The 21622-nt window shown below is 31.7% G+C and overlaps 1 protein-coding gene across 1 annotated transcript; it reads left to right on the top strand.

Annotated features, from left to right (window-relative positions):
- The first annotated feature begins 5172 nt into the window (after positions 1 to 5172).
- LOC107639738 (KH domain-containing protein At2g38610) lies at positions 5173 to 10496 on the top strand. Its single transcript, XM_088483943.1, has 7 exons — positions 5173 to 5448; positions 5666 to 5754; positions 6718 to 6869; positions 8407 to 8523; positions 8656 to 8772; positions 8882 to 9025; positions 9653 to 10496. The coding sequence occupies exons 1-7, from the start codon at positions 5369 to 5371 to the stop codon at positions 9797 to 9799; spliced, it is 846 nt and encodes a 281-aa protein (XP_088340069.1). The 5' UTR covers positions 5173 to 5368; the 3' UTR covers positions 9800 to 10496.
- Positions 10497 to 21622: the final 11126 nt, after the last annotated feature.

The following is a 21622-nucleotide window of genomic DNA, read 5'->3' as shown; positions in this document are numbered from 1 at the left end:
CAAGATGTCTCTGGTACGGGTTGAGAGATGGATCGAGAACTTGCGGGTTGAGGCAGATGCCGGATCACTTGACTGGAGCAATGGGGGGAGGTACCTGCAAAGACACTTCGACGCTCAAGTCAGAATGGATCTAAGATGTATAAGGTGTGAGGAATGAATAAATACCTGGAGGGACCTGGGTCCTCTATTTATAGGTGATGGTGAATATCTTATCTTATCTTATTTGGCTAAGATAAGGGAGACGTTTGAATTATCTTATGTTATCTTATTTTGCTAAGATAAGGGAGACATTTGAATTTGAAAGTTGGTTAGGAGCTCTAGTGGGCTGGTTCCGGGCCTTCTGGAAGGGCGAAGTGGGTCAGACCCTGGTAACCGGGTTCGGGGACCGTTCCGGGTGTAGGATCTGTGGGCCGGATCCGTAACAGTTGCCTCCGGAGCGAGAGAGTGAGGGTGCTCGGTCTCATCGCTGGAGGAACCTTTTCCTCGCCGTTGTGGTTTGGCAATGAAATCGTTGTTTAGTTTTTTCCGATAAAGGTCGAGAATTTTGGGAAGTTTCTAGCCGTTTCATGGTTAGGCGAGGACCGCGTTTTTTGTGCGTCTCATCACATGCCGGGTTTGATGACTGTTCCGAGAAAGGGCCCAGAGATCGGGTCTGGAACAATAATGTATATAAATTAAATTTTTAATTAATTAATATTTGACTATTGACTATATAGGAAAAAATTTATTACGTAATATTTAATAATATCATAAAAACAATAATCACAGTTGTTAATATTTATAGTGGATATATAATTTATTTTAATCGGATATTCTCTTACATATTTAATTTCTTGCATGATGAGTTGCTACTATATATGGAAACTAATTCTATGAAAAAAATTGTTGATTTAATTCAGAGAGATAAGACTTGTAACTTTATTGAATTATTTTAAGGTTTTGAGTTCGAATAAGGATTAATTTATCCAGATTTATTTATATATATAATGGGCACAAATGTTAATCTTTTAAATAAAAGTAAACCGATATATTAATTTATTTCATTTACTAGCATTTTAACAAATAAAACTTTTAATGCGTTTTACTTTGTGGGAAATAATAATTCTGCTGATTTTGATAGATTATTAACATAGGTCCAAGATGGCTTTATTATGTTCTTTGATTAATTTAATTTTATTTTAATGTTAGGTGTCTTAGACAAGTTTATCCTTATCATCATATACAACATCCAAAAAAGGAAATTAAACTAAAGATTGGAATAAAAAAAAAACAATTTTGTTAGGTGAATAATAAGAGATCGAAGAATTAACATAAATAACGAATCGCATTTTAAGTTTTTACTAATTATCTAAAATAAGAATTATATCTAATTAATTTAAAATTTAATTTTTAAAATTAAAATTACTTTTTTTAACCTATTATTTATATTATTAAAAAATATTTCTATTAAAAAAAAGATGATTGTATCAAATGAGGGGATATACCTATAGCTATAGAGATAATTCATAATTTCATATTCACAACTTCCTTTCTAATAAATAATCTATTAAAAAAATGTTATGAAGATATGCAAAAGTTATTTATACTATGAGATCTTCGAAGAAGGAGTTAAAAAAAATGAAAAAAGAAAAGCTACTTCACTTTGCTAAACCTAAAATGAAAGAATAAAACACAGTACAGGATACAGACTGTTCTCGAAAAACTATAAAATATATTTGAAATCTGTCCAAAACATGAGACAAATAAAATATTTGCACAATCTACTGAGAAGCATATATCAACCAAAGAATAAATTAAAAAAGAACAATGGTGATTAGAAAAGGAGTTAATTATTAATTATTAACAACTAATAAGTATAAGAAAAAAAGTTTAAATTATTCTCATTATTCTCTTTTCTTGTAAATATTAGTTTTGTTTTCTATTCGTGAGATAAACATTTCCTTAAAATTTGATATTATAAAGTAAAAGATGTCAAAATGAGAAATGAATTAATTGAAAAACTGTTAATCACTATAAAATGAAATGAGTTCACCTAGTATATTTTTCTTAATAAAAATAGAACTATTTAACTTTGCAAGTCAACATAAATAATCACTATTTCTATCTATTAAAAAAACGGTGCCTAATATAAGCAAATTTGACCTTTTAAAAGAACGAAGAATAATGCTAATAAAATAATAATTCAAACTTTATTATAGAGAGGCAAAATTTGTTTAAAAAATATACATAATTCATATGTTCTTATGTTAGTTTTATATGCAATTTAAATAGACTAATTTTATATAGAAATATTTCTTCAAAGAAAAAAAAATGTACTGTCTCCAGCATGGCCAGGTCCCAAGGGCAAATTAAAGGAGGAGCATGCATCAAAGCAAGAGTGGTTCCAATTGTTTGGTAGGTTCATTCGAATAATAATGCATATTGCAATATACAAATTAAAGTCAATAATTTAATTAATAAATACTTGATATTTGTTATTATAATTACCTATTGAAAAATTAGCAACCTTGATGGATGAATATAATGAAATTGCTCCACAAAAAAGCCGCACAAAAAATATATATTAAAATCACAATATAAGATGGCTCATTCAAAAAACCAACATAAACCGACCGGAATTCAATCATCATATTATTCAACCGAAGACCAAGGATAGTACAACAATATTGAAAAAAAAAAACATTATTCTCATGGTCTATGATAAAAATATCATATAACATACTTTGGTTTCTCATTGCGAATTTGCGATATTATTTAACTTTTCATTGGTACATATAAGAGAGGTCAATATACATGATATTTTAGAACATATTTAATACGTATTTTAAAAATATTTTAATAGTATATATAGAAATGATGAGTATCTAGCTAGCCATAATTATTTTAGGATATGCATTAAATAATGTATTAAAAAAAATCTTATTATGTATATACCAAAAAAAAAAAAAAAAACAACCACCAATCAATCATTGTATATATATGTAATATCTCATAAATTTTTTACTATACTATTATAAAAAATTTGATTATTGATTTATTACATATTTGATTATTTTATTATATTAAATTAATTATTCTGGTAGTTCAATATTTAATTAAAAAAATACATGAACTAATATATAAATTATAAATAAATATATAATGATTTTTTTTTTGTATAGACATAATAATTTTGTTTAAAAAATATGTAAGTATTTGTGAAATTAGAGGTAGGTGATTGGTTGAATGTCAAAACGACGTAGTTGTGAACAGGGTGGAGGTAGCTTTGTGAGAGTGTATATATGGTCCAGCTAAGACCCCGTTGGCAAACATCATTATCCTTCAACATTCATTTCATTCACATTCTCATTTCTATTTTCTTTTCAAATCTAATTAATTAACATTGTGTAGTTATGATTTTATTAAAATTTCTTTTATTTTTATATGAAAGACGAATTCTATTATTCTAGCTAGGGCCATGTTATATTTTTGGTTACGTAGAAGTAGAAGAACAACAAAAAGAAACAATATTATTAATTAGGGAAGCATTGAGATTAATTTGATTCGTTGCATGCCAAACACGCGTATCCACCTGACACCTGTTGTTGGCTGTTGTTGGTGGTGGTTTTGTTGTTTGTGAACCCTTTTTCTTAATATAAACATTGTTGTTCTTTATGCCTTTGCATTGCATTAATTCTAGCACTAAAAATCAAATCACATTGTTACTTGAAATCTTGAATACTATACTAAATTTAATAATTCTACTCTGCAAAACAATCATAATAAAATTAGGGAAAAATTACAAGTGCACAAAAAATACCGGTATTTTAGTTGTTTTAATCGTTAATTTTAATTAATATATATTATATATATTTTTTATAATTTATATCAATAATTAAAACAACTGAAACACTGATCGATACATTTAAAACAATTAAAACACCGATATTCTCAGTATATTTAAAACTCTTAGTAAAATTAAATCCACGTATTACATTGTGTCAAGTGCTTCAATTCCACTAGAATAATCTAAATTTTTTAATAGTAAATAATAATTATATTTATTTGTTCTTATTTTTTTATTAAATTTAAAATATATATTAAAAATAGTCACTAAAATTAATTATTAACATAAATTAAATTAAATAATACATATTTATATATAAATATATAATGATTGATTTTGACCTATATATATATATATATTAATCTTTTATTAAAGTATTATGAAAATTATTTTATTATCATATTGTATATGTCTGTATCCTTATATTTGTATTTCTCAATGGTTTCTAAATACAAAGTTTTATATTTATATTTTTTAAATTAAATCATTTGTGCAGTCAAATATTAGGATATTTATTTATTCTTTTGTAAACAAAAATTTAATTAACAAACATATCTATTTAAAGATTTTTTGTGCTTGTTTAGTAAGAATTGTTAAATATAAAAATAAAAATTAGCAATCAAATTAATTCTTCATAAATAATATATATTAAAATATAAATATATTAAAAATAAATTAAATCATACATATATTTGCACATAAATATAAAATGATTATTTTTTATATGTATATAATATTTTTTGTTTAATAGACATATAATATTTATTTATCCTAAGTAACTTTTAAGTAATAGTTTTTTAGTAAATCTAAAAGTAGTTTCACCTTTTTTTTATATCCTAATAAGAGTAATAAAAAGTTCAATTAAAAAAAAAAAACAAATTAAAATAGTTTCACACAAATATAAAAAAAAAATAGTGTAACTCATTAATTCAATAGTAAAGAGAAAGGACCACCTCTGACCTCAACTTCTTTGTGACTTGACTTTCAGGGTTTTACTGCATTCAACAACCAAAACCATGGCTACTGTGAAAAATCTCTTTTTTCACGACCACAATATCAGTCATTTTTAACCTTAAAATTGAGATGCACATGCCGCAGTTTCCTAAAACGGAGACCCACTTCCCTTCTTAGTGCTCTGTCTTCAAATTATTTTTTATCATTATTTCCTTTTGTTCTTATTCCATATTTTCGTAACACAGCCCTGTGGACAAGAAAAAGAAAAAATATATATATATATAAGTAATTAAATAAAAGAGTTAAAACAAATAAAATTAAATAATATTAAATAAATAAATACGCCATATATTTTGTTGTTTTTCCTTTTTAGTTTTTTTTTTCTAAAATTTCAGAGAGACTTGTCCACCTTTTTTTTTTCTTTTTTTTATTTGTTACAGAAACCCTCCTTTATTGATGGTGCTGTGTTTTTCCTTTTTCTTCTGCAAGAACTACACCTACTAAACCTTCTTTTTTTTTCAACTTTTTTTTGAGGTTTGGTTCTCTTCCAATCTTAAAAGAAAAGGAAAAACGAAAAAGGTGAGAGCCATGTCAGGCTTGTACAATCCAAACTTCTCACCTGTCAGAGCTGCTTCTCCTCAGATTAGAAGCACCCCAGATGTTGATAGGTGTGTATTTTTGTGTTTTCCATGATGAATCAAATTTTGTTATATGTTCTTTAGATCAAAATTGAATTAGGGTAGTGAAAAAGATGCAAACTTGAACTATTTTTCTGATGCCATCTCCTTATTTTTTTCTTGTATTTTTTAATTTGATTTTGCATAAAGTTATGGACTCTTTGATTGATAAAAATAAAGGGTTGCTGTTTATTTTTAATTTTTGCAGTCAGTATTTGTCAGAGTTGTTGGCAGAACATCAGAAGTTAGGACCCTTCATGCAAGTTCTTCCAATATGCAGTAGATTGTTGAATCAAGGTTCTTACCTTCCTTTTTCTGGATCTGTCTTCTCTGTTTATTGCTATATTTCTTTTGCTGTTTTGAGCTTGTGGTATGTTCTATGTTGCAGATCGAGTCACATAAGGTTTTTCTCTGTTTAAAAGGGTTTTATCTCTTTGGACACCAACTTCAAAATTGATTACATTGTATTGCTCTGTTTTTTTTCACTCTTTCTTTGTGGTGGCAGCTTCAACACTGATTTCCCCCATTGGGGAATGCATAATTAAGCAATTTAAAATTACACTAAAGGATCCCCATTGGGTTTTCTCTGATTTTTTCGATGAAATATATCAGCATAATGGTAATTTTGAGGGCAAGATATGAGTTTTTGTGATGCTCAAAGTCTCCAATGGTATTTATAATTTGGGTTGGTTTTGAATATATATAGTGCATTCTCTTTTGAAAGCATGAGATTGAAGTGTTTTTTAAGTCTAACTGTGTTGTCATGACTTTTATATGTTTGGAACTAACATTACTTACTTGCTGAGACTGAGTGCTGACTCGGGATTTTCTTTATTATTTTATGTTTTATTGCTGGTGCCATTGGCATTGGGGTGGTTGACTTCATTAGAGATTCTTCTATGCAGGAATTTTAGGACTTGTCAAATTGAGAGTCTCCTACTTCCTTTGTTACCTTTTATCAATCACTGTCATTTATCATTACATCGTTGGATTAATTTATCTTGTTATACAATTTTCACATCTATATAAATTATCCAAGGATATACCACAAAGCGATAGTGGCAAATAAAAGGGAAAGGAGAGCTAGACCTTAATCACCTTATAAACGTTGCGGTGTGCGAAGCTATATGACTTCATCCGATATTGTTCATCGCAAAATATCTCTTAATTCCGCCATTCTTAGTTCCTTCTCCGTTTGTTACTTGTGTTCTTCGACAGTTTTTGAATTGGTTTCTCATTACAGTGTTTCTCTATGTGCAGAAATATTGAGAGTTTCTGGAATGTTGTCCAACCAAGGTTTTGGCGACTTTGACAGATTGCGGCATAGAAGTCCTAGTCCTATGGCTTCTTCAAACCTCATGTCAAATGTCAGTGGGGCAGGGTTAGGGGGATGGAATAGTCTTCAGCAGGAGGTGAATGCTTTATATCCTTAAATTATATTTATATTATTTGAGCATGTCATTTGTACAAGTAGATGCTCATGTCGGTTTTGCTACAATATTGGAGCTTTTATCATCAGTTTCATAATGCTAATATAATTCGAAAATTGCACTTTTCAAAGATTTCATTATCTATATTCTAATGGTTTTGAATTCTGGATTGTGATTTGGGAAGAATGCAAATTGTCATATTGAGCATCTTTTATGTTACATCGACACTCCCAACCCTTGTTAGGTATTTAACTGGCTGCATGATTTTGTGATGCTAATTGTGCTCATTCTTGAATTTTATATATATATATATATATATATACACACACACACACAATAGCAATGCAATGTTAGCCATAGGGTGAGGTTAAGACACAACTTTCAACTATATATATATATATATATATATATATATATATATATATATATATATATGTTTTAATTTTTCTATTGCCTAACTAGACTAAGTAGTCTAAGTTGGTGGAAGATCTTGGAAGTTGAGGAGTGTTAAGCTTTCGGATAAAGCGAGTTACTGAGGTCCATACCCATATATTACAGATGAAAATTTAATATTATAACAAAATTCAACATTTACTTGTTATAAAAGTGGTATTTTTTCCCTTTTTTTTTCAAGAAGAGTTTTCGATGATAAGATATCCTCCTAAAAGAGATAATGCTAAAAAAGAGCACCTAAGTATAGTTCGCACTTGGCCATATCAAAAGAAGTTGATGTTCTTTCAGTTAGCCATAATCTGAGCACCACAAAGAAGTTGATGAAATGGCCTTGAGAATTTGGCATTCATCTCAGGCTGTATATACCAAATAGAAGAGTAAGCATAGCATCTTTGCTAAAGAGCTCCCAAACCAATAAAATGACATGATAGCAACTGTTCCATGGTTATGGATAAAGTCAATGCTCACCAAAAATGCTGCTGGAAAAGCTTATGTTGAAAATATTTTCAGCTGAACCAAGTAAAAGTCTTTTATTTTCAGATTGAGAGTAAAAATATATAACCAAGAGATTAATGATCACTTTCTCATCTTACAAACATGCCTTTACTTTTCATTGTCTAGCATATCAACGGTTTATAGGTTTTCTCATGTGTAAGTATTTTGTGTTATGTCAGGAACATGTGCTAGGGGTGTTTCTATTTGTGTAATTAAGGATTCCTGATAAATGCCTGCACAAAATCTGCAATTGAAATTCATGCATAATGTGAACACCGAAAGGAATATAGACAAATGAATGTAGAAACTAGCAAGGTCTTAGGTTTGAGTATTTCAGCACATAAGTTATTCAGTTTGAAGTTTGTGAATGAACTAAATGTTAATGGTGGAAGGGGGGTAAGTGATGTAATCTTTACAGGCTTGAAATGGGTCGGATATCATCCTATCTTTAAGGTTTCAATCTACTGCTTGTTAATTTTGGCATTACAATGGAAAGTTTATCACTTGTTCTTGCTTACCTTGTTAATTTACTGTTGATTTTTATGTAATAACATTACTTTGACCAAAGCAGAGATTATGTGGACCCCCTGGAATGACGATGGACTGGCAAGGTGCACCGGCAAGCCCTAGTTCATACACTGTCAAGAGAATCCTACGCTTGGAAATTCCGGTAGATACATATCCCAATGTAAGTTTCGATAAAAAATTCAGCTGTATAAAGTCAAATTCGGTTACTTAATAAGACATATTTCATTTCTTCTGGAATTGAAAGTCATATGAACTAGAAGTAATAAAAATACATTGCTTCTTATTGCATTAGTTCAATTTTGTTGGAAGACTTCTGGGGCCTAGAGGAAATTCTTTGAAACGGGTTGAAGCGACCACAGGTTGCCGCGTGTATATCAGAGGAAAAGGATCAATAAAGGATCCGGACAAGGTAATGAAGCCATATGTTAAACTTTAAGGACTTGTTCCAAAGTTCTTAGAGACTTGTGTACTTTTGTGTTTCATAATGTAACTTAGTTTATTAATCTTTCAATCTTAAGGAAGAGAAGTTACGAGGAAGACCGGGCTATGAGCATCTCAATGAACCGCTGCACATTTTGATCGAGGCTGATTTGCCTGCTAATGTTGTTGACATCAGACTCAGGCAGGCTCAGGAAATCATTGAAGAACTGCTTAAGCCTGTGGTAAGTTCCTTCCCACTTCATCTTTCTCTGTCATGTGTATCAAACTAGCTGCTAATGTGCTTCGTTTTGTTTTTCTATGCACTCGTATTTATAAGCTTTAAAAAGAATTCTCTGGTGAATATAATAATTCACTTTATCACTATTCTCAATTTCGTGATTTTGGTTGTTAATTTTCATGGATATGTGGGGTTGGATTTGAAAATGTATGAATGCCCAAGAAAGTGCGTTATTTGTTAACCAGAATACAATAGCATAGTGACACTTGTGAGATCTCTCGCCGACATAGTTCTTGAATTCTTAATTTCTTATATCTGTCACATTGTTAGAATTAGTAATAGATACTATTGTCAAATCACGAGTAACAATCTAAGTCGAATAAGCGTCGGTCTCAAACTCTCCCAATGTACTAATCTCAACAAATAATCAAAGACCCTTAACTAACCCCTTCTCTTTATTTATAGTCACTAACGCTACATTTGGTGGTTGAGACATGACACCAATGCAAATATAGACATACATAAAAATGTGGTTGGAGTTGGATATAGGTATAAGATAGTGTGTCTTAGGACACAAATTTGGATATTTTTTTTTTTCACTTTATCTTGGATGTTAACTTCCAATGTGCAGGATGAGTCACAGGACTACATTAAGAGACAGCAGTTGCGCGAATTAGCTATGCTGAATTCGAATTTCAGAGAAGAGAGTCCTGGCCCAAGCGGTAGCGTGTCTCCCTTCAATTCCAGCGGAATGAAACGAGCGAAAACAGGTCGCTGAAAAGGGTGTCCGTCGTCATCGTCGATGGTGTAGATGGTTATTGTGGTCCTCCAGCTATTCGTTGCTGAGAATGTCGTCGAGTCGCAGGTCCAATCAATGAAGCTATAAGAAGAAGAAATAGGCTAACAATTCTTGCTGGTTAGCGTGGTTTTTCCTCCCCCTTTTGTCCCTACCTTTTTACCTTTCTTGAACAACAGGAGACAAAGCTGGAATGAAGATTTTTTTAAAACCGAAAAAAAAAAAAAAACAAAAAATATATAGTTGGGTATTGAAAATAGGTTTTGTTCAAACCAACCCCACTTTTTCCCCTTATAAACTTGATACATTCATTGGATTTATTCTTGCATTAGTTACTTTTGAGAAGTGTGGAATATATACATGTGATGTAATGGTGATGGCGGCGGCGGCAGCGGCAGTGGTGGTGACGACGGGTGAAATTTTAGGTCCAAGAGGATCAAGTGTTGTCGCCATGTGACATGTGTCGAAGTCTATGGTATTTTAAATATTTATGAGTTTTAGCATAGGATGGATTCTTTTTAGTTGTTTTTGTCACAAGCATTTGTATTCTCTTCCAAGAGATATATGCAATGGTAGTTGGAATGATGCATTGTCAGATGAACATCTTACCATGTACCATTATAGGAAGAAAAAAAAATGTGGTATTTGTTTATATAATTGTTCTAAATTTTGGTCATCATGTTTAATGGATATGGACAAGGAACATTTTTTCTTTCTATTTTTTTAGATCTTAGATCACATTACAATTCTAGGGTTTTTGAAATTACAAAATTGTTGGTCATGTAGCATTGTTCTACGTCCAAAAGGATTGGATTCCTTTCGCCGCATTTTGATTGGCCCCAGGGCCTAATGGGAGGTAAGTGGTTTGTTTGTTTTTTTTTTTTTTTTTTTTGCAACACATTAATTCTCAATTAAAAGAAAAAGTTTAGCATCACATAAACATTAACTACTTAAGCTACCATAAAATGTGCAAGCTTAAAGTTCTATACTATATCATAGGAAAGTTTTTAAGTATATTGGTATTTTAGTAATTTTTAACCGTTGATCTTAATTATATATATTTGTTATAATTAAGATCAATGATTAAAAATCACTGAAACACTGGTATATTGGTATACTTGAAAATTTTCCTATATCATAATATCACGTATGATATGCTATCTATAAATGACATGAACATTTTATGACTTCTTAAATAATAGATTCATGTGCATTTTATCCTCTTCTTTTTGTTTTGTTTTTTTTTATAATTTTTTTAAAGAAAAACAATATATGAACCTCTTTCATGTGGATTTTTAGGAACTACTTGTAGCAACTCTTGAATTTTTCTTTTGTTTCTTTTATTTTTTGTCTTTACTATTAATTGATGAGAATTGATACGTGATTAATATTTTTCTTTATATCTTACATTTGGCTTGCATTTGAGTCAATGTTAGTCAATGTTTATTTTTATTTTATTAAAAGTATTAATCTCCTATTAGTCTTCTTAATTGATTTTATTTTATTTTTTGGGAAGAAATGGGAAAACTTATGGGGCTTTATTTATGTCTCATTTTCAATTTTTTGTGGTCGAAGCACAAAGTCTCTTCTAACTTAAAGGTAATCTTCTTGGTCAAATCACTATGGTGGTCAAGTAATCTTGTTGAGCTTGAGAGCTTCAATATAAATATATATTCAAGGTTGGAATTTAAATCTTTAGTAAATTGTTGACCCAAAAAAAAAGTTTAGTAAATTAAAACAACTGTGTCAGCTGATTCATGCTCTTGGTGGTTTTGAGGCCATAAATCTGGTGAATGAATTGAAATATAATATGTGATGGAATGTTACCGAGTAAGAATTCCATTATTTGGATTTCAATACAATGAAGAGAAGTGTCAATTTTCATTATTTAGAAGCTAGAAAACAATAAAACTAACTGAGTTTATATCAATTTACTTAGCTGTGATTGATTGAAGTGGTTAGAGTATAATTAGGATCAATTAAGATCAGTTATCATCAATTATATTTATTTAACATATCTGTATATTTATTATAGGATATTATGTTTTTTTTTGTTTTAATTCCTCTAGGACTTATATATACCCTTATATATTTAATCATTGTCACACCACTCAATAATACATGATCACTTTTTTCAGATTACTCTCTTGTTTCTAACACGGTATCAAGAGTATAGGTTTTTTTTCTATGGAAATTAGTTCATATCCTCTTGTTTTTCTTTTTCCGGTAGTGTTCTTTGCGCTTGTTTTTCGATCCTTTCCCGACACTTTGGTTTGTCACTACCCTTACCACCGTCTTCATCTCGTCGTTGTGAGTTCAACGAGTCCAGCCTTGTCATCGGAAACCAGCAAACGCGCCGCCATGCGCTGCCTCAAGGTTGCTGTCCGTTTTGCTTATCTTCCTCCTTCTAGACGCATCCAGTGCCGTTGGATTCACACCCAAGATCAATAGCCTAGAAGCATCACATGTGTTCAGATACGACGCCTTCAACCGACCCGCGTGTCAACCCGGCCGGGTCCGCTTCCTTACCCAAGCGCCAACTCCTCTCTGCATCAACATTGACGTGTCTTCTATTCCTCTCACACATCGCCACGTGTCATCCTCTGCTGACGTGCACTGACGTGACACATAGTGGGACCCATCCTAAAGGTTTTTGGTGACATCTTTTCGATTTTAACTTTCGTTTCCTCAATTTTTGCTCCAATCTTGCAATTTTTTTCCTCTTTTTCATTTTTATATTTACTATTATGGGAAAATTAGATGTCTTTGCTACCACAAACAAAAAGGGTAAATTCTGTCGAAACTGTAACCGTTTTGGGCACCTCTTCTTAGACTGTTCTTCTATTGAATATCGCAAATACAAACAGAAAGGTCACATTAGCTACAATTGTCCAAACATGTTCTACCATTATTGCAAGCTCTTGGTACACTTGATTACTACCTGTCCTACTCACCCACCACGTTCAGATCTAAACAAGTATCATTGTTGTCCCAACTACTTTAAGAATATGCCTGCTTCTATTGCTGCTGATGTTTTTAATGAATCCACCAATTCTGCTTCTCTTAACCCACCTTCTGTCTTTCCATCTAACATTGAGTCTCTTCTTAAGCAACTTTTTCCCTTTTCTTGTAATACCTCTACTACTATTTTCACTCCTCCAAGTAATTATAAATGGTATTTTTATTCTGGATGCTTTCATCACATGTCTCTTTTGCGTCATCTTTTCTCGTCTTTGTCTACCACTATAAATGTACCTTCTGTCAACACTGCTGATGATTCCCTCTTGTATGCAACACATAAGGGTTTTATTTCACAGTCAAATCTTACTCTCTCTGTCACTTATTTTATTCCAAAATTAAACTTTAATCTTATTTCTGTTGGTCAACTTGTTGATCTCGATTTCGATGTCAATTTTTCTATTTTTGTTTGTCGTATGCAGGATCGTCGAACGTGACAAATCTTCGGGATTGGACATAAGGTCGAAAGTTTGTTTGAGCTCGAGAATCTTCACATTCCTCCTACGTCAAATCTTTGTGCTGTTTCTTCTCCATCTACACTTCACCTATGGCATCGCTGTCTTGCCCACAGCTCCTTAGAAAAATTACGTCATCTTCTGTCTAAAGGTATTTTAAGTCAAGTTAATCAAGAGTCTTTTGATTGCATTTCTTGTCAAACTGCAAAACAAACAGCACTATCTTTTCATAATAATCCGTCTCTTGCTTGCTCTCCTTTTGATCATATTCACTCTGATGTTTGGAACCTTGCTCTCACCGCTTCTATGGGAGGGGCTCGATACTTTGTAGTATTTATTGATGATTATTCACGTTTTACTTGGGTTTATTTGATGACTAATCATCATGAGATGCCTCAGCTTTATATTAAATTTACTATTATGATTAAAACTAACTTTTCTAAGGTCATTAAAGTCTTTCGATGCAATAATGTTATGGAATATCTGACTCCAAAATTTTAAATTTTTTGGCTGAACAGAGCACTTTGTCTGAGTTTTCTTGTCCTAGTACCTCTCAACAAAATGGAAGAGCTGAACGTAAACATGGTCACATTCTTGACTCTGTTCGTGTTATGCTTGTTTCTTTTTCATGACCTGAGCGTACTTGGAGTGAAGCTGTTCTCACTATTGTCCATACTGTCAACATACTTCCTTCTTTTGTCCTTGGTAACACTATTTTCTTTGAGCGTCTTTATGATACCTATCCAGATTATAGCTCTCTTTGTGTTTTTGGTTGCGTATGTATTGTCCTTCTTCAGCCTCATGAGCATAATAAATTTGAACCTCGGACTCACATGTGTTATTTTCTTGGTTATGGAACTGAACATAAGGGTTATCGTTGTTGGGATCCTATCTCTCGACGTATTCGTATCTCTCATCATATTGTATTCTGGGAGCATCACATATTCTCTAGTTTCTCCTTTTTTTGAGTCTATTCCCTCTACTCAGTTCCCATTTTTTACTAACCCTCATATTGATCTTTTTTCTAGTGATGATACTACAGGTTCTGTCTCCAGTCAACTTTTCGAGTCTCCTACTCTTCTACCTTCTCCATCTCCCGATGACTCTAGACCGGATGATGATCCTGCTCCTGCTTTCATGCCTCCTTCCTCCACTCGTTCTTCTAGGGTAAGAAATTTACCTCTTCTTTTTCTCGACTATCATTGTTTTTCTACTATTCTTCATCATCATGAACCTAATTCATTCCGAAAAGCCTCCACAAATCCAAATTAGCAGCAAGCAATGCAGGAAGAAATTCAGGCACTTGAAAAAGTACACACTTGAGACTTAGTTGATCCTCTTTCTGATCAAGAAGTTGTGGGTAGTAGATGAGAATATAAGATCAAGACCCGATTTGATGGTTCTATTGACCGTTATAAGGCACGATTGGTTGCTCAAGGATGTACGCAAGAATATGGTATTGATTATGAAGAGACTTTTGCTCCTATTGCTCGTCTCACATCTGTTTGCGCTCTCCTTGCCATTGTTGCATAAAAAAAAATGGACTCTTAGTAAGATGGATGTGAAGAATGCATTTCTTAATTAGAATTTGAAGAAGAAGGTCTATATGAAACCACCCCTAGGATATCCATGTCCTTCTAGCAAAGTTTGTCTCCTTCATAAGGCACTTTATGGTCTTAAGCAAGCTCCTCGTGAATGGTTTGAAAAGTTTAGCACCATTATATGCAATTTCGGTTTCACTTGCAACCCTCATGAGAATGCTCTCTTTATTCGTAAAAGTGAATGTGGAGTTGTTCTTCTACTTTTGTATGTCGATGACATGATCATTACTGGAGATGATGTTGATGGTATCTCTGATCTTAAAGCATCTCTTCACTACACTTTTGAGATGAAGAATCTTGGTTCTCTCAGTTATTTTCTTAGCCTTGAAGTCATATCCTCATATGACGGTATCTATCTCTCTCAAGTTAAGTATGTTTCTGATATTCTTGCTTGAGCCGGAATCACAGATAGTCGTACCGAGTCTACTCCTCTTGAGCCTAATGTTTGCTTTACTCCTATGGATGGCAATGTCTTGGATAATCCTACTCTTTGTCGACAGCTTGTTGGAGGTCTCATCTACTTGACTGTCACACGACCAAACATCGTCTATCCAGTTCATGTTCTTAGCCAGTTCTTGTCAGCTCCTCGTACTACTCACTATGCGACAGTTCTTCGCATTCTTTGCTACATCAAAGGCACTTTGTTTCATGACTTTCACTTTTCTGCCCATTCATCTTTAACCCTTCAAGCGTACTCTGATGTTGATTGGGCTGGTGATCCCACTGATCGTCATTTTACTACTGGTTATTATTTGTTTTTTGGTGACTCTCATTTTCTAGCGAGTCAAGAAGCAAACGTTCACTGCTCAATTGAACACCAAAGCTAAATATCATGCTCTCGCTAATACTACTGCTGAGGTTGTCTTGATTCATTGGCTTCTTGAAGACTTAATAGTTCAAGGTAAAATTTTTCAAGATAAGATATTTACTTTACCCTGAATGACTCATATGTATCGATAATGATATGCTAATATTTTTAACTTTGTGTTTAAATTATTTTGTGTATTGCTACCTTTTGCTCTAAAAATTATAAAGTTTAGAAGTTAGAACCTCATACATTGACAAATTGGACGAGATAGTTTCTTCTAAATTTTAAGGCCTCATTTTTATTAAGTTGATGAGAAAAAATGAAAAGAAAAAAAACCTACAAGATTAGAGTAGTCAATTACTATTACTATTTTGATAGTCGGACAATGGAGGGAATATGAATAATAATTTCTTTAAAACGTCAACCAAGTATTGAAGACATTTGATGTGGTTACGGTTTTTATATACATATTTTGTATAGTCCCACAATATAATCCAGTCTGGTTAAAGATTAATTCGTCGTAAATCTTTAACATTTATTCAAATAGACGAGTAAATTAACCATTCAATTAATTCAAATTAGTTAATTACGGCTCTTATATGCGACAATTATGTTATATGTACGTTAAAAATCGCCTACTAAATTAGTGATTCTTATAAAATATACATTAAGATTTATAAATGATATATAAATATATATGTAAATACATAATATTTAATTTGATAGTTAATTTTTGTTTATATGTAGTATTTTTAAATATATGATAATCTACTAATTATTGGGTAGAATTGATTGAATACAAAATTTAATAGTGACTTATTTATTATTTAATTGTATAAATGTATAACACGGTTCTTCTATGAAGATGACATATTTGACCATTTCAGGATTACTTGCATTCTAGCTTCCCAATAGAAGAATTCCATGTACATAGGACACTACGATAATAACATAAGACAAGACGTTCTTTTGGAGGATAAACAAAAAGGTTTTTGGTAATGAGTATCCCATGTTTCTTTTTGTCCAAAAGTTTTGTCAAAATTTATCAAGGTGGTCAAGAGAGTATAAATTTTGAATCTTTTAACATATTCAGTGTATTATATTTATTATCTCTGCTGCTAATGTCTTTCAGAGTTAATTAAGAAAATATTGGATTGTTACATAAAAGGGTTTTCTGTTTATTCTTTTTTATTATTTATGAAAAAATTGATCAAATAAAAAAATGTTTTATTTTTTTATTTATTATGTATTTATTTTTACAAAAAAATGACCCTCCTTTCTTTTCAGCTAATTATTCTCCTCTCAAACCTCTTCTTGTCTAGATGTTAAAATATAGGTTTCATAATTAAACATTAACATAAACCCATGAAATCTACCAATTCTTTAATATTGTGCTAATAATTCTCTAAAATTCTATATTTAGGATAAATTTTGATTGGATTTTGAAAAAAAAAATATTTATTTATTTTATTTTTTTAAATAGATATTTTTTTAAGGGTTAAGTATGATTTTGGTCCCCAACGTAGACGTCGAAAATCAATTTCGTCCCCAACCTTTTTTTCGTTACAAAATGGTCCCAAGGTTTAACTTAGTTTTAAAATCGTTATTCGGACGAAAATACCCCTCCCTCCCCTCTTCTTCCTCAACACCCCTCTTCTTCCTCAACATTAACCAGAAGCAGAAGAGATGCACAAACACAAAAATAAAAAAAGACAACAATGGATAACAATCAGCAGAACAACAACAACAGTAACAATGGATAATGGAATTAGAGCGACAACAAAAACAAAACCAGAAGTAGAAACAAAAACAGAAGCAACCAAAGCATCAACAACAACAATGGAATAAAAGGAATAAATAGAAGTTACGAGAAGCATCATCAACAACAACAACAATAGAATCCTTTAAATCTGAAAAATTAAAGAAAAAAGAATAAAAAATTGAAATAGAGGAAAAGTGTTGCGGCGGTGGTGGTGGAGGAGGGGCTGCGGTGGTGAACGACGATGTGGAGGAGGAGGAGGGGTGGCGCTGTGGAGGGCTTCGTTCCTCTCTTCTCTTTCTCTCTCCCTCTGCTCTCTCCTCTCTTGCCATTAGTGTAGGGAGCATTGGCAGATCACAGGCGGCAGGATGGCGGTGCGACGGTGCGGTGGTGCGGCGGTATGGCGGTGCGGCGATACGGTGGTGCTTCCCCCTTCTTCCCTTCTCTCCTCCCTCCCCCCGTTTCTCGCGCCCCACCCCCCTTTCTTTCTCTCTCCCGATTCTCTGTATCCCTTTCTTTCTTTTTTTTATTTGTTTTATATTTATTTTATTTTATAATTTTTTTAATGAGGGGTAATTTGGTAATAAAATAAATTGAAACCTTGGGGACCATTTTGTAGCGAAAAAAGACCGGAGACGAAATCGATTTTCAGCCTCTACATTGGGGACCAAAATCATACTTAACCCTTTTTTTAATAGATAAAAGCTATTTTATATTTGGATAAACTTTTTAATTTTTTTTAATATTAAAAACGATTTTTGTCTTTGTATTTTTTAAAAACAAAATATTATTAGTTTTTAAGAAAATTTAATAATTTTTAAAAAAGATGCATCTAAACGTGTTTAAAATTTAATAAAATTATTTTATTTTTTATAAAAAATATTTTTCACTCAAATAAACCAATCCAAATCAATACTTACTAATTAAAGAAAACATATAAAAGCAAGAGAAAATAATAAATAGATCTCTGATATTTCATCATAAAATCAAATTAATCTCGTGATAAATGAAAAATATAAAACTATTATTGACTACTTAAAATACGAAACACCTCTCTCTTTCCATTTTTCTTCCTGAACCATAACGCCGTGGATTGATGTAGCTACTAGTGACAGAAACTTCATTAAGCACAAGTCCAGGTAGAAGTGAAAGAAGACAAGAAAGATCTGTTGGAATTATGACCCAAGTATTATGCAAAGAGTTGAGAAAAGTGACATTTTTCCTATGTATTTATGTAGAGTATATGCCTTATTGTACATGTTAAGCATAACTACCAATATGTACGTACTATTTTTTAGGTGTCCATTCTATAAGATTGGTTCATAATGTTATTTATTTTGATGAAATTGAAATTGAGTATAATTTTTGGTTATGTGGCTTTTGAGACAGTATAAACTATCATATTGTAATTCTTTGTGTAGCTTGATGTCTATATCGAAAATATTGGAGGCATAGAGGCATGGAGGCAAAGTATTTAGGTAATAATGATGGTAAAGATGTTGTAGAGTGAAGGTTTTTTTATAGATTTAAGAAGAGAGCTGAGTTAAAGAAAAAAAATTGTAACTTAAAATAGTTAGTACAACAGAACTGATAAATCAAGAGATTATTTTGGTTTTTTTGTCTTCTTTAAAAAATGCATTACTAAAGATAAAAGAAAAAGATGACAAAGTGATGTATCTTGGTTCAGTTTTCAAGTGAGATGAGATCTATATTCAGTCTTCATTGTTAGGTACCAGACAATTGACGTAGTTAAAATATATAGAGATAAAAAATTAGAAATTTATATAAAATATAAAAATAACTGAATATCTATCTTTAAAAATTACAACTTCTCTCTATCACAAAGAAATTACAATAATACTCTCATTTGATAAAAAGAGAATACACTTTTTTCTAAATAGATAGGAGAATACCTCTCAAAGAAAAAGAGAAAAAAAAATCTCAGAACCTAAAATGATTCTATTACTCTTGTTGGATTGAATTGATTGAAAATAAAAAAGTTTTAAATTTAGAAGCGACCATCTATTACGTAAATCACTCGTAACATGAGATTACTATTCCTCCTCTCTTTCTACCATCAAAATTTGATGGCTATTACGTAGGAGTATTTTTTCCCTTTCATTATTTAGGTTTCTTTTGCTTTTTTTTTCCTTTTCTAATAAATTAGCTTTACTAATTTTACAATCTCTCACTTAAAACTAATTTTAGTAAATTTTATAAATCCATATTGCTCATATATCCAATAAGCCAAAATAGGATATACACCATTCAAACTTATTAGTGTTAATTAGTTTTGTCATAGTATTTGCTAAGTTATTTTTAGTATGAATCTTTTGCATATCCACACTCTTTTGTTCTACTACTTTTCAAACAAAATGATATTATACTCCGATGTATTTTGTTCTCGAATAAAAGACAGGTTTTCTTGCAACGTGCAAGGCACTCTACTATCACAATAAACAAGAATCTTCTATTGTTTATGTTCAAGTTTCTTCGTTAACCTTTGGATCTAAATAGCTTCCTTGCATGCTTATGTAGCTACTATATATTCAGCTTCTGTATTAGATAGAGCTACAACAATTTGTAACTTAGATAGCCATCTCATAGTGCCTTCTGCAACAACAAACACACATGCATCCTGTAGTAGATTTTCATTTATCAAAATCACCTATAAAGTTTGAATCAACATATCCATTGACAATGAGCTCTGATCCTCCAAAATATTATGCAACATTCGAGGTCCCTTTGATGTATCTTAGGATCCTTTTAATAGCATTTTAATGCTCTTTACCCGAATCTGCCATAAATCAACTTATCGTCACAACTGCTTGAGCAATATCTGACCTTGTACGGACCATGACATACATAAGGCTTTACAACGCTGATACATACGGTACTCAAGATATTTTCATCCTCTCTACTTCACTAGTAGGACACATACTTTTTTTTAGATCGTTGAAAATACTTGACCCAAAAGGGAGAAGTATAAGTTACGGGACCCACCATTAGACCTCCTTTGGCATTGCCATTAAGAGTCAACGACCGACCACTCAGTTACAACCAACAAAGAAACTCAAACAACAATAAAGAAACAAACATAAATAAAATTGTAGCAAAACAAAATATTAACAACAATCAGTTCCTTCCATATATCTTTCTATTTATGTTGTTCTTGCTTTGCTCAATTCAGTCCTTGTTAATTAACGCGCCCATTTTTTCCATGACTCTGCTCCCATGAATGCCATATTTGTCCATTATGCTTTGACTTTAAAAGTCTTTGTCACATCAAAACTCCACACTCAGGTTTTGAATGCATGGTTTCATGTTCACTGTTTTGTTTTTTAAATACCTTTGCTCCCATCCCACTTTTTTTTATCCTTTATCCACTCCACTATATTCTTATTATTAGTCACCAACTTGATGTCCTCTTCTTTAATTCCCACTTCTTTCAATAAGAATTGTAGCATTATTTGTATGCCACTTATACTAGCCACACCTATTGAACTTTCTTGTACCATCTCACCCATATAACACCTCACTTTTTCTCCACCTACATCTAGATATCCTCCCACCATATACTTGTTTACATCACTCTTATACACAACACACAATCACCAATTGAATGTATTATCAATTATTCTTACTAGGACACATACTTGAAGATAATTTAAAATTCATAGGAAGTGAAGTTGAAATTGGCTTACATTCTTTCATGATGAAGCGTCATAAGATCTTCCTCAAATAATTCTTTTACAATAGCTAAATCTTCCTATCCTTTTTGTCTTAGTGGATTTGCATCCCTAAAATCTTGTCTGCTGGTCCCAAGTCCTTCATATCAAACTCCATAGCCAACTGTGTCTTCGATTCTTAGATTTAATCTTTGTTGGGGCCTACCACCAACATGTCATCCACATACAACAGTAAAATAATGAAATTATTATTACCAGACCTCTTGTAATAAGTGCAATAATCTGAACTAAGTCTTTTGTATCCAAAGCTAATAATGAAAGAATCAAACTCTTGTACCAATACCTTGGCACCTGCTTTAGACCATACAGAGATTTAGTCAATTTGCAAATCAATTTTTCTTTTCCTTGTTGTTTAAGACCTTTTGGTTGGAGCTATATATCTCTTCTTCAACACCAGACCTCTTGTAATAGGTAC

This window comes from Arachis ipaensis, chromosome B4, assembly GCF_059453495.1.
Source record: "Arachis ipaensis isolate K30076 ecotype BB chromosome B4, ASM5945349v1, whole genome shotgun sequence".
Classification (NCBI taxonomy): Eukaryota; Viridiplantae; Streptophyta; class Magnoliopsida; order Fabales; family Fabaceae; genus Arachis; species Arachis ipaensis.
This window is presented reverse-complemented; position numbering and strand designations above follow the sequence as displayed.

Bases quoted from the DNA above. Each gene is read 5' to 3' on its own strand.
- LOC107639738 (XM_088483943.1), top strand. From the start codon at position 5,369: ATGTCAGGCTTGTACAATCCAAACTTCTCACCTGTCAGAGCTGCTTCT. The intron at 5,449-5,665 runs GTGTGTATTTTT...TAATTTTTGCAG, and splicing joins AGCACCCCAGATGTTGATAG to TCAGTATTTGTCAGAGTTGT. The intron at 5,755-6,717 runs GTTCTTACCTTC...CTCTATGTGCAG, and splicing joins CAGTAGATTGTTGAATCAAG to AAATATTGAGAGTTTCTGGA.